Raw genomic sequence first — 14,479 nt, 5'->3', positions numbered from 1 at the left:
TGTTTAATATATTTTCTCAAGATTGTAAGAAAGCATTTTCATTCCATTTCTAACAATACAACCACTATAACCATAAAGCTAAACCAGTGTTTATTACCTGTTTCCTCATCGATGGTGAAAACTCCGACACCAGATCCTTCGTGGATGTGATACCTCACGACTCCATCTCTGCCCAGATCCTTGTCCGAAGCCGTAAGAGTGACCACAGACGTCCCCACGGCGGCGTCCTCTATCACGCCCGATTCGTACACAAACTCTGAGAACACCGGCCTGTGGACGTTCTCGTTGACGTCCAGAACCTGGATTTCCACGAAGCAGGACGAGGAGAGGGAGCGAGGGAGGCCGTGGTCCACAGCCCGGACGGTGAGGTTGTAAGATGGCCTCCTCTCAAAGTCCAGCTCCTTCTCCAGGGTCAGGGCGCCGGTGGAGGAGTCAAGGTGGAAGATCCCGCTCTCTGTGTTCTTCAGGTTGTAGGTGACGAGGCCGCCGATGCCCAGATCCAAGTCGACGCTCTCCACCCAGACAAGATGGGTGCCCACAGGGACGTCCTCGGGGACTTTTATTTTGTAAAGCTTGGGTACAAATTTGGGGGGGTTGTCGTTAATGTCTTGCAGTACAACCACGAGGTCGAGCGTGGAGAACAACTGAGGGCCGAGTTTGGCCTGGTCTCTGGCTTCAATCATCAGGTGGTGCCTCGGCGAGGTTTCTCGATCCAGATGCTGCCTCACAGTGACCTCACCCATCAGGTCATCAACCGTGAACATGTCGGTGGACGTCAGCAGGGAATACAGGACGTTACCATTCGTCTCCGCGTCCAGATCGACGGCGCGTGCCGTGAAGATAACAGAGTCCACCTCTATGTTCTCAGGCACACGTATGACATATCGGTGCTGATCGAACACGGGGGGGTTGTCGTTGACGTCCAGGACATTCACTGCGATGAATTTCCATGCGGATGTTTGTGGCGTTCCCAAGTCGTAAACGGTGATGTTCAAAATGTAGAACTCTTTAGTCTCTCTGTCGAGTGGGCAAACTAACACAAGGTCGCCCGAGAACGTGTCAATGGAGAAGCAGCCGTCTTCGTTCCCGTTGGAAATGGAATAAACCAGTTTGCTGTTGAACCCGGTGTCGCTGTCGGTGGCCTTGAACTGAACGATGCTGGAGTTCAGCGGATGGTCCTCAACGAGCTCAATGGAGCTGGGAATGCTGAGGTCGAACTTGGGAGAGTGTCGGTTGGTGATGTGAACATCGGAGAACGACTCCTCCTCCTGATCGGTTAAAATGGGTTCGATGGACTCGATCAGTTTGTCGGTGAGCTGTCTCAAGATGTCCGTTTCCCGGCAGTGGAGCGTCGGCTCGTCACCTCGGCTCGTGACCGTTATCCTGACGACTGTCGCTTCGGAGCGATGTTTCCCATCCGTGGCCACGACCCTCAAAGTGAACGAACCCGATCCCAGTTGGATCTGTTGCCTGAGGGTGATGGCTCCCGACACAGAGTCCATTCCAAACACTTGGGGCTCGTTTCCGGACTCGATGACGTACGTCAGCTGCTGCAGCTCATCTAGGTCGATGGCTGACAGCCGGCATATCATGTGTCCCACAGCTACGTCTTGAGGAACGGTGGCGTTGCAGCCCACCCTCTCGAACAGGGGGACGTTATCGTTGACGTTGTTCAGAGTTATCGTCACGGGACATTCGCTGACCTGGCTGAAGGGGCTGCCGCTGTCCGAGGCCCACACCCTCAGGTGGTACCGCCGCTTCATGCGCTCGTAGTCCAGGTGTGCGGAGGTTGAGATGACCCCAGTGAAGGGGTCTATTGTAAAAGGTAAAGGGCCTGAGTTGGCAATGGAGTAAGTCACAAAGCCATTCAGGCCTCTATCTCTGTCCGTGGCTGCTACTTTCAAGACGCTGCTGCCAACGGGGCTGTTTTCATCCAGCGTGGCCTGGTAGGAGCTCCGGCTGAACTCCGGGCTGTTGTTGTTTTCATCCGTTATCTCAACCACTACGTGAGTCTCCACTTCACCGTGACTGGCCACTACATCGAACTCATATCGATCCTTACTCTCGTGGTCAAATTTCTCCGTTGTTATGATAATTCCAGTTTTGGGATTTATCCTAAATTTGGAGCTGTCTGGATTATTCTTGATGCTAAAGGTAACGTTATAAGATGCTTGATTGACAGAAACCTTCAGTACGTGACTTTTGGGAGGTGAAAACTCGCTCAGTGTGGCAATGTAGGTGTCTTCCAAAAAGGCCAATGGGCTGTAATGATAGGCCGGAATGTGGATTTGAGTAATTGGAGAGCGTAAAGTCGGGAAGCTCCGGTCCTTAGCTTGGAGGGAAAGATTCAGCCCTAAAGGAGTTTGAGACAAGATAATCCTCTTTGTGGAGATCACTTGGAAGTCACTTCCCTGAACACCTAAGGGGATTATCTCAAAACACTTGTGTGGATCTCCTCCAACAATATTAAGGGATATCACAGACCTGATTCCTCCCTCCACGTGAACATTGAAACTTATTTTGCCGCCTGCAGACGCTGAGGGCTTCTGGGGACTTGTGACAATAAGTTGCCCGATCGACATCTTATCCACGTTCACTGTGACTCTGGCGACATTACCAAACTTTTGAACGCCAGATATTTTCTTGGTCCTGTCCTCAGCTAACACTGTGAGGTCGTATTTCTCCGACCGGGTGTGGTTGAGCTTCTTGACAACGCTGACTGTGCCGGTGAAAGGGTCGACGGTGAAGGGATGAGCTCTGCTGGTGAAGGAGTAATAAAACTCTGCATTGCTCCCAACGTCAGCGTCTGTGGCACTGACCCTCACCACACTTGACTTGAGTGGTGTGTCCTCATTGATGACCACGTTGTAAGAGGCAGGATAGAAAAGGGGCTTTAAGTCATTGGTGTCAAGCACCTGGACCAACACCTTTGTCTTCGCCTCTAAGTCGTAAGTGCGTTCAATTGCCTGAACAGTGAGAGTGTAAGTGTCTCGGACCTCCCGATTGAGCTGTGCTGAGTTGCTAGTGCGAGTTTTGATCCTGAGGAAGCAGAAGTCGCCAACTTTGACGGCCTCCGCTTGGAAAAGTCCATCCTCGTCACCTGAGAGGACAGTGAAGGAAATGTCCCAGAACAGATCCGTCACCTCGATGCCCATCTTCACAGGCGTCTCCACGTAGGTCCGCGGTGCAGAGTTCTCATTGATGGTGACGTCGTAGAGATGGTGCGTGAACTTTAGCGGCGACTTGTACTTTCCCTTCCCCACACTCCCCTGACATCTACCCACGTGCAGGAGCACTGCTGCTAAAGTGAGGAGGGTTGTTCCTGAAGCTGCCATCTTCAATCCACCCATAAGGACCTCAGACCTAAGGGAAGGGAAGAAAAGAGAGATATAAATGTTACGCAATAATCTACAAATGAGGAATAAGGGACTCTTTCATATTTGAGATTCCTGGAATGAATAGTCTTTTGGGTTCCTGCACAAATAACACACACAAAACACACAATGACACAACAGGAGAGTCTGTGGCAAGGTATCTGACTCTTGTCCCAACACGCCTTGACCCGAAAACAAGACGACATAAAGCAGCACATTGTCTCAGGATCATGAAGCCGGCCTCCGAGCTCCTTCAGGCAGGTGGCAGCTCAAACCCTTCCCCATAATTATTAGTTTGTGGGAAAATACCAGCAACAAGTGCTCATGAAAATGATTACTTTTAAGCCTTTTGTCAGTCTGTAACATTGAGGGGGGATTTGTAGTTTGATGACTTTGTATCATGGAGATGATGGTGGGAGGTTCAGCGCTGATCCAAGTGTAAACGTGTGCATGTCGCTCTGAGCTGAGATGGATGTGTGTGCTTCACGTCCCTGGAGGCAGGAGACATCAAATCGTCCAGGAATCAGAATCCTTCACAGCTTGAATTATAATCTCTCTTTTACAGGAGAGACCATAAACCACAGCGGGAGTTCTTAAAAATAGATCAAGACTGAGATGAATTTAGATTAAGTAATTAATAGAGTAGATTAATTAAAACATTTGCATAAAACACGTCTTGGATACTGTATTTTATTTACCTTGTGAAACGGCAGCTTTCTGTACACTGAGCTGAATAAATGATCAAAACCTGGATGATCTGACATCAATTCATCAACTTGATCACCTAATCAATCATTGATAACAGCTCCGGAATGCAGACTGGAGGCGTCGGGGATCGAGCCTTTGACTTTCTGGTTCATGGACAACCCTCTTGTCCTCCTGAACCACAGCAGCCCAGAGAGACAAGAACAACTAGCTGCCACGTGCACGTTCCTTCACGAGCATCACTCAGCCTCAGATTAGCTTGAAGGTGCATCATTTCTTTGGGTATTTCACGCTCTCAAATTAAAACAACAAATGCAAACGTACACAGAGACCATGGGAACCCATGAGTTGAGCCCAGCTGATGCACGGACCCACCGTGCATCAGCTCTACCTCCCCATGACCCCTGAGTGACAGCAGCTCGAACTGGAGGGCAGAACACTTTGCCCTTCACTGCCTCCCTGACAGCTCATCCTCAGCCAGGACGATCCACACAGAACAATCTCCAGGGCAGAGATGCTGTTCCCTCAGATCAGAGATGAAAAGATCTGTCACAGGTTTTTTTCCCGACTCCTCCGCAGACGGTTTTATGAAGGAAAATCTAAACCATTTGAACCCATTGTTAGTCCAGTACGAGTCCTGGTGTCTGCATAAAGGAGAGCACACAGAGGGGAGGACAAAGACGTCTTCATACTGGGCCACAAAGCGTCAGGATTTAGTCTGAGTTTATGTGGGCTCATGAAAACAGGTCTCCCCAGGTCGGTGTCTGCAGGTCGACTGGCGCTGGGGCTTTCAGTGGAGGGTGACAGGTATGTGTGGTTTTTTATCTTCACCCTCCCGGTGAAAGATAATCAGATTACCACCATCAAGCTCACTGTTTGGGTTTGGGAAGAGATTTCTGGCTTCGCATTTTTTCCCACATCTTTCTGCAGTGTCATCTTTCTCTTTCTCTTCTACGTCTGCGAGGTCAGATTAAAATAGGCTTCAGAATAATTTAGTCTAAGGGTTAGGTCCAATTTTAAACCCAGGACATTCCAGAAATTTCCCACAGACGTCAGAGGATATTTGATTTTACAGGATTGGTATAATGAGGTATACAAAGTAATCCTCAGTGAGGTAATTACAGGTTTAAAGGGGATTTTGTCTCTGATAACACGTTAATATGTTTATCTCTGTGGACACAACAAATCTGTATCAGCCGAGAATTATCAAGTTTTCCTCCGAGGGTCAGTTCAACCAAATTCATGTTTTTCAAAACAGAATAATCTGCTGTGTCATCAAGAGGTGCAACATTGAAAAACAAAAGGCTCCTTCAATCACCAGAACAACAAGCAGTGAACTTCCTCCATGAGGCACCATCACAGTTACCTAAGGTCCTTTCAACAAAACCCTCGTTGACTTGGACAAAGTTACATATAAAAAGAAAAACTTCATGAAACCCCAATAATCAAAACTTCCTGGTTACCAAGGCTTTGATGTTTCAGCAACAAAATCCACTACAAATGAAGACAGATGCATGATATTACATTATGGGTGGATGATAATAATAATAATAATAATAATAATAATAATAATAATAATAATCTAAAACAATTAGTCTTTTCTCAGAAGTTGCAGTCGACCCAAACTTCTTTTTTGCAATTTGCAAAAACATTGAACGATATTTGACCCCATCATAACTCAAAGGGGGAAACACCTCAGATGAATCATATATCATTAATAGATCTAAGGCCTTTAGTGAGTGAGCAGAGGAAGGTGATGTTAGTGGGACATGAGGATAAATTACTGTCTGATAGGAAACACAGAGAAATAATGAATTCAATTTGAACCTAATGAACGAGTCAGACACAAAATGAATCCAACAAATCAGCCTCAGTTTCCTCTGAAGCACGCGTTCATAATCATAAACTGCAAAGCACACGTGGATGTAGAGGAAGTGAAGATTTGTGTTGGATCTAAAGTGTGAGAGACTGAGGCTACATCCATCCATTTTCCTTTAGGATGTCATTTTCAAACTGAAATCATCTTTGTGCACATGAGTGTTTTGGTGAACGAGTCCCGTTCACTAGCGTCTCTACGACTCCTGTGTAGTGTGGCCACCAGAAGTATTCAAACGTAGTATTTTGTACGTCCTGCTGTGTATCTTTACTACGAACAGACTAGTTTGTCTGGAGACGCTAAACTCGACTGAACCTGAAAGTGAGACTGAGAGGAAACTGTAATGTTTTCATCCAAACCATCCAGAGCTGCAGGGCAGAAACCTCAGGCCACTGCTGCTGCGACTCAGGTCAGCTCTCACACCCGCATCCTAACACACACACACACACACACACACACACACTCACACACTCCACAGGTAGAAACCTGCAGCCACATGTTCCGCTCCAGCTTCCTGGATCATATTTCCGCAGCCAGCCTCACAGCTCTAATACACACACACACACAAACACACACCAGCAGCTTCTTCTTCTTCCTCACTCCTCATCAGCTCCTCTGTCAGTGTGAAGCCACTCAGGAGCTGAAGCCTCCTGCAGACTCACTCAGTTTGAAACACGACTCACAGAAGGTTTTCTGATTTAATGTCTGCCGGCTCTCTGCTGCCGGCTGAGGGCGAGCGATGCCGACAGAGAACGAGGCCTCTCACCGAGTCTCTTCTGACAGGAGCAGACATTAGTGCTTTTAACCACTCACAGCATGTGTACAGGTTCTCCTCCATTTCCTGTGATGTGTATTGCACCACAGACAAGTTGAATCATGGATCCATACAGCTGCCAATCTGACAGCCGGGGGCGTTTTATAATGGGAGGGCGGGAATGTCGGTTTGATCTTAAAGAACAAACAACTCAAAGCAGGTCCTGCCAGGCCCGGTGGCATCCCGGCAATTATCTCCATGTGTTTGCACAAAGGTTCCTCACTGGTAGAGTGCGGTGGGGGGGACGAATGGTAGAAAGTGGTTCTTGTGAGGGAATTAAAGGATTTCTCAATTTACTTTTTGTCGCTGTAAACTATTCAACATGATTCCTGCGCGGCCTCCAACTTCATTCATCCCCTTATCCCCTTTCCTGGTTGTTGTGAAGCGATTACACCCACATCCTCCAGAAGAAAGGAGAGAGGGGAGCGCTGCCGGGACTCAGGTGAAATCCAATATCTGGGCAATCACATCAAGGTGTTGGCAGGAACGTGGGAGTTTCAAAGGGTTCGTTTAAAATCCAGAAAGCCTGAAGAACATTTCTATAAATGAGCAGATTTAATTATGAGTCAATTAGAGTGTTTGCAGTTGAGTGACGTGAGTTGTGTGTTGTTCACCTCTCGACACCTCCAGGGCGTCCAAACTGTATCTTATTGCGTATTCAAAGTATAGCAGAGGTATTAGGTTTCACGTTTTGTTTGCATAACTTAAGTTTAAATGATGATTGATGACGCGTGTTCACTTCCTCCTACTGTACAACAATGAAACCAAAACATCCTGGATACGGGTGCTGCCATCATCAAGAGTTAGTCTCAGCTGTCAATCACAACATTTCTATAGCATCAAATAACTAGAACATCTCATATCAGTCCACTAAATATTCCAGAATTGTTCCATCTTGATCTCTGGGAAATTAGTAAAAGTGTCACGATTTCTCATTTAGATAATCGCAGAGCTCACATTCCTCCCTGACCCATAAATAGAAACATCAACCACCATGTTCCTCGGTTCAATCTGACACCGTCATTAGTCGGGGCGGCAGCATTCAGCCCTGATGGATGTGGGGGCTTCATCCACTGTCAGTCTCTTACGTGCTCACTCTTGTATTTTGGTGAAGGAAACACCCAGAGTCGCTGACAACAAAGCACAAGAGATGTTTCACTCCTCCATTAACATTTAACCTATGAAATTACCCAGAAATGTCATATTTGACCATTAAGTGAGACAACGAGTAGCAACAGAGACGCCTCTCGTTCAGGTGAAAGGTCGCTTCTGAGGACACGTGGTGAAACCTGCTGGAAGTTCTCAGGTGTCCGGGAAGTAAAAACACAAATAAACGTTTCCTTCAGGAATGTTTTGACATAAATGTGTCCTCATATTTCTAATCAATCAGCTGTCATCATAATGAAGAATCATAAATAGAAACAGCTTCTACCAGCTGAAGACCCTGCTGACGTACAGCGTGAATCAGTTTGATGTTTCACTCTAATCCCCGTTAATCCCTCCAGTATGTAACTGCTAAGGATCCTGTAGATCGTCAGCAGCTATTTAAATCGCCTGCTGTGTGTTGAACATATTGTGTTGTCACCAGCACAATGTGACGTCTTAATGTCCCGGTGTGGTTTCATCCCTGTGTGGGTTTCACAGCGCTGCAAAGAAATATATTTAACATTTAAGTATTTGAGGAGGAGGATTTGTGAGAGATAGAAAACTGTAAAGAGTAAAGTCAGGAAAACGTTCACTGATAATTTCATCTCACTGATTTGTATCAGACGATAGTGAAAAATATATTTTCCAGCCACGCAGCTTTTTGTGCAACTCAACTTTACTGATAAAAAGATTTTTTACTTCACAATTTGGAAGAGAATGAAAGCCTCACTTGTTTAAATCTTCTAACTAACGATATTAACTATGTGTAATATGAACAAATTAATTTGCAGACACAAGATGACTCGGCGCTTCCACCAGATCCTCAGTTTCTCACAGCTCGTCTCAAAGATTTGGCAACTCTCTGGTTTTTCTGATTTGCAGCCTCACAGTTGTGGTTTCGCCCCGTTCACCGTCAGCAGCCGCACTTCCAGCTGCAATTATTCACTATGCAAGAAGAGGGTGAAGTATAATGCGGACATCTTGTAATCCCCATCACCCAGACACGTTGCATCAACGCTGCAGCACTTTACAAAACGTCTGGCCAATCGCAGTCAGAGAGAGAGTCTTTCATCTCCTACTATCAGACCACACACACACACACACACACACACTCACACACACACCTTCTACTGGTTTTACAAAAAAACACAGAACCAGTGATAAGTTGACGAGTTAATTACACTTTCCTTTCTTCTGTCTCACAAATCAAGATGCTTCCAAATCAAGGCAGGTTTCAGCCTGAAGTCATGGCTGCCTTTCAGTTTGCAGGATTAAAGAAACGAGTCAAATTGTGATGCCAAGAATAGAAAATCAACTAGAGTGGCACTCAGTAAAGATCATAAACCTCATACATATAAGTCCCAAATATATCATAATATAATTTAATCAAGATCGCTGCTTTATTTCTCGATGAATTCACAAAAATTCCCCCAACTTTTAGAAACACATTCTCAGATGACTGATGGTTGAATGACAGACATTAATTTCTGCTCATTAGGATCCCGGCGGCTCGATCCCGGCGGCTCGATCCCGGCTGCTCGCTCCCTCATGGCGGCTAAACGACACCTGCACACCTGAGCGATAACACGGTGGTGTCCTCAGCATCTCTAAGTGCCTCACCTGTCAGGTGGGTTATCTTATCCGAGGACAAGCGCTCATAAACATACTTAAAAAACTAAACATGAGAAAAAAGACGTGGTTTCTCTTCAAGTGAGGCAGGAGGAGCGGCCTCCTCTATGAAACACTCCAGAAGTCTTAATATCTCCAAGAGGCAGCGAGCTGTCAATCATCCTTTTGCCCACCCCCAAAAAAAAGACTAAAGACGGCAGCAGCTTCCACGGACCAGTCGAGAATTACCAGTCTGTGCTGGGAGTTTGTGAGGGGGCCGTAAATAACATATTTAAACAAGAAGCGAAATTCCCCTATCCGTCATATGTGAGGCCGCTTCCAGGTACCAATTAAAATCAGGCAGGTGGGGGGGAGGGGTGACAAGACCCCCATCATTCTCTGCTCCTCAATCGGACTCCCTCTCATTTACAGAATCTGCCTCCGAGAGCTCTCTCTCTCTTTATCAGCTTCTCCTGCTCGACCGGTGTTAGCGCCCGATGACTCTGACCCGAGTCTCATGAGTCTCATTCCTCTCTCACCTGGGCCCGAGAGCTGCACTGCATTATTAATAACAGGGCTTTATTCCTAGAGTTTATACAACATTCATTTCACAGCTGTTGGGGAAGTAAAGTCTGTTTTTAATATGTTCTGAAAAACCCACTTCTCCCGCAGCCCCTTTAGAAACGTTTCAAACTTCAATCCAATTTAATCCAGGGAATTAAATCTTGTTTTTCAACTGTCCTCTGAAATCACTGCTGTGAATCCGTCTGAATGTCATCTGTTGAAACGTTCATCTGTTGAAACGTTCACAGCAGGAGTGATATTTCAGATCAGACCAGCAGGAGTACGTCAGGGTGAGGTTAGAACTCTAACCCCAAGTCTGGAAGGGTTCAAGGGTCACGGAGGGGCGTGGCCTCCGAGCCGAGCTCTCTCACAGCCGCAGCGTGAAACCAGTACTCTGTGGCCTTTAACTGGTGCTCTGTGGTTATATTGGGATAACAGCTCCGTGCTGCTCTGGTCCGGACTGAGCGCTCGGAGGAAACTCAGGACCCGTGAGAAGTGTCTCTCTTAACGACTCATGTTTGAGGTTTGACCGAATCAATTTAAAAACTCAATCCTGCCAGTCAGCAGAGTTTTGTATTGTGCTCTATTCAAATCTGTGGTGATAACTCTGTGAAGTAAAGTGCAGGGGTTGAACGGGATGAGTGATTTCCATACACATCCTCCATCATGACACATGTTATTACCTCCACTGAGGAGGTTATGTTTTCACCCCCTCAAGTTATATTTTGGATCTCTAAGAATAAAAGAACCAAACTGGGAACTTGTTTTTGCTTGATGGAGCAACAACTGGACTGATGTGTACGAGTGTGTGTAAGTTGGAGCAGATCTAGTGAATTTAAATGTGTATCATATAATTACTGCCACTCTCTGAACTGTATTAATAAATTATATTTATCCCTGTGCAGCAGATTGTTACAGTAACACTTCTGCTTCGTGTGTGTCTTTAACAACCTGAGGCTAAATGGCCCCCCCAGGGTGAAAAACTTTAAATGTCAGGGGTCACCACTGTAGAATAAAGTTGACTGACTGGTGTCGGCTGAACCCTCTTGTCTTATTAAACTAGCTCCTTTCTAAAACCACCACTTCACACACCCGGGTGACGGTTAGTCCACAACTTCAATTTAGATTTTACGAGACTGACAGAATTTGTTAAAGCTCTAATGCAAGAGGAGCAGTGAAGTTTACTGTGAGAGCTACTGGGAGAGGAGTTGTTGTGGTGGTGCTGTGTCATAAAACCTCTGGATGAAGTCATGGAAATGTTGTGGGGATGAGATTCAAAGTGACAATAAAAAGCTGCTTCTGCCTTTGACAGTGATTGTTTAACCCTTTCATGTTCCCTCTGGGCTGTGAAAGTTTGATTAACTTTCTAAACAGCAGCATGTTGAACACATTAAACCACGAGAGGCCTCTCAGCGGGTTGCAGGGTCGGGTCGTGGCATGTGAAGGGTGGGGGGGTGGGGGGGTGGGGGGTTGAGTGTAGGGTGTAGGGGGTCGTGGGTGCTCTTTAAAGTTAAATTCAACACACACACACACACACACACACACCCACACACACAACGATACACACACCCACCCACCCAGAGGATCACTTGGGCCTCACAGCGCTCTAATCACAGGGAGGGTCAGAAATGCCTCAGTAACATTCCCTGTTAGCGATCTCAACCTGTCACTTACAACTGTGTGGGATGAGCAGCGGGGGGGGGGGGGGGGGGGGTGCTTTGGGTTATTATCTAATCTTTTACACGCATTGGGTCTGGATATTTCCTGGAATTTGTCAGATTGTCAGATTGTCAGCAGGACGTTTCCATTCTCCTGCCGAGTTTCTTTACAGAACATCAGTGTCAGTGCTTCTGATCAAAACCCTCTGGATTCAAAACGTCTTTCCAAGTCAACGTCTCCGTCCTCTAGTTGGACCGCTCCTCTTTTCCCACCTGAGATATCTGGGTTCTTCCAGTTCTACGTCCTTCACGTGTTAGAAACCTCATCAACACGTCTGCTGCTGTGAAGCTTTCTGCTCTATACTTCCAGAAAACATCCAGAGCAACTGACTCAGACGTTTGCTCTGTCACTCACAGCTCCTCCAGAACACTTCAGTCAGAAAGCAGTTTATATTCCCAGACGTTTTATATATAATTACTGCTCTCATTTCCTCTCCTGGTGATTCAGGGCAGAGTAATTCAGGCAGTAGGAGTCACTGGAGGAGCCTAACTGCGCGGGGGTCATAAATCCATCGCTCTTTTATGACGGGTAGTTCCACTCATCCCTCCAGCTCAGACCAGACTTCACCTCCGAGCCTCCAAACAGCTGTTATCTCTCGTTAATGAGGCTCGCCCCTTTGTTCAATTAGCCCTCAGATTATTTAAAAAACTGGATGATGTGCACGTGCTGCTCGGTTTCATCTCTGCACAAACTCCACACTTCTAAAAAAAACTTTCCTGACTCAATCCTTCTTTAGGAAATCACGCTGCCTTATCAGAGAGGCTGTATTTCTCCAGAGTCATGAAAACCAATTATTCGTTAAAATTAAACCATCGACTGAAAGTTGCATGTAAACCCAGAGAGGCCTCCATCGACGTTCAGGTCAAACCAGGTTCAGTAAAACCAGCGAGTCGTCGTCTTTCACCACTTGTGTTGCTTTCCATTAGGGAAAGTCACCGTTAAAGGGTTAAGTGGGGACTCAGGTTATCTCAGCGCCCATCCATCACAAACGTCATCATCCATTATTATGGTTATGACCACGGACCCCAACCGGGCTGAGAGGTGATGAGACCCAACAGGTTCATTTTAAAGTCATTCCTGTGCTGAGGATTTGGTTACAGGTAAAAACGTGATTGAGCAATTTCATTCCAACACAGGATGAATCTGCAGGAGAGGGAAGAACAGAGAAGGGAGGGGCTCCTGGGCCTGAGCTGGGCTGCATGCGTTGACATGTGCCTGCACTGCTGCTCTGTACTGCTCCTCCCATGCAAAACACTCTGAGCACAAACTGTCAGAAATAAAAACTTGAAAATCCAAACTAAACCCCTAAAAACATGCACATTTGAATAAAACGCACATTTCTCTCTCTCTGAGAAAAATTCATTTACTTGATTGATTGATTTTTTAGTTTTAAAACACCTTTTTCACAACAGCTGGCTTTAAATCACATTGTAAAGTTTGATGGGAACCTGCATCACATTATCTCAGTGCTTGTATGTTTGAATTAAACATGATATAAGAAGTTTAATGAGCAAATTACTTTGTCTGACTATTGTTTTTGCAAATGAAGTTCACTTCTTGCTTTTCAGGAGCTTCCCCTCTGTTTATATATACTCCGAGCACTGTTTGATAATAGTGTAATACTAAATACTGGTGTCATGGTGCACAGTGAACAGCCGAGTGGAGTGGAGCCGCGTGCACGTGAGCGACAGGGAAACATACCTGAGGTCGAGTTAGGTGACTCTTCCAGGAATCTTCTGTCCGTTTTCTCCCCTCACGCTTCAGGAACTCTGGAAATCCTTTGACAGGAGGCTGACAGCCGGTGTACTCCCATAGCGGCCGGTGTGAGGTCCACGAAAACACACAAGAAAGGGTAAAAACACACAAACACACAAGAGCTACAGGCGTGTGTGTCGACCGGCGCTAACTTCAACTTCAGCCCCTTCAAAGGCTCTGAACCAAAATGCTGCTGAGACACTTCCAACACTCCCTCAGGATCCCATCTCCACCCACTTCTCACACTGTCCCTCCTCTAATTCTGTGACACACACACACACACACACACACACACACACACACACACACACACCTCCATGTGCCCAGATTGTGGGCTGTGCTCCCCCTCTTGCCTGTGGGCTCAAGCCTTTGGGCCTTGGCCAGGACTGTTCTCCTAGGGCGTGTGTTTGTGTAGACAGTATGCATGACAGTTTGTGTTTGTGTTTGTTTGTGTGTGTGTGTGTTTGTGTAGACAGTATGCATGACAGTTTGTGTGTGTGTGTGTGTGTGTGTGTGTTTGTGTGTGTGTGCTATTATTCAATTCAAATTAAGAAAAACTAAATGATTATTTGTAGCCAAACAAACACCATGTAGCACACAGACACATCAGTTTGTCTGATTTCAGGATCTGAATCCAGTTGGTGTGACACGACCCATGAGTTGTGATAGTGATATTTGGGTTTGTCACTATGAGCCGAGGTTTCTACTGGATTTTGTTACAGTAACTGGTTCAGTTAGATTCCACTGTGGCTCGGGGGGGTTTGGAGAGAGAGTCATGGTCATTTCTTCCTTGGAGATGGAAGAAAATGTATAAAAATGTCCTTCAGTTGTTTTTTGTTCGAAAAGTTTTAATTTAAAAAATAATAACCCTGAAGAAATCATCTCTGACTGACAGTGTTCAGTGTTTCTGAGATTCAA

At 46.1% G+C, this 14,479-nt stretch overlaps 1 protein-coding gene across 1 annotated transcript in view; it reads right to left on the bottom strand.

Annotated features, from left to right (window-relative positions):
* The window catches only part of fat2 (FAT atypical cadherin 2), a 69,945-nt gene extending 56,081 nt beyond the window's left edge, over nt 1–13,864 (bottom strand). Inside the window, exons 1-2 of the mRNA XM_053428917.1 lie at nt 13,508–13,864; nt 98–3,363 (exon numbers count right to left, since the gene is read on the bottom strand). Of these exons, the coding sequence (XP_053284892.1) occupies nt 98–3,350 (3,253 nt within the window). The 5' untranslated portion in view covers nt 3,351–3,363; nt 13,508–13,864. The remainder of the gene's footprint in view (nt 1–97; nt 3,364–13,507) is intronic.
* Nucleotides 13,865–14,479: the final 615 nt, after the last annotated feature.

This window comes from Pleuronectes platessa, chromosome 8 (genome assembly GCF_947347685.1).
Source record: "Pleuronectes platessa chromosome 8, fPlePla1.1, whole genome shotgun sequence".
In the NCBI taxonomy this organism is placed as follows: Eukaryota; Metazoa; Chordata; class Actinopteri; order Pleuronectiformes; family Pleuronectidae; genus Pleuronectes; species Pleuronectes platessa.
Note: the sequence above shows the minus strand (reverse complement) of the source record. Positions and strands in the feature narration are given on the sequence as shown.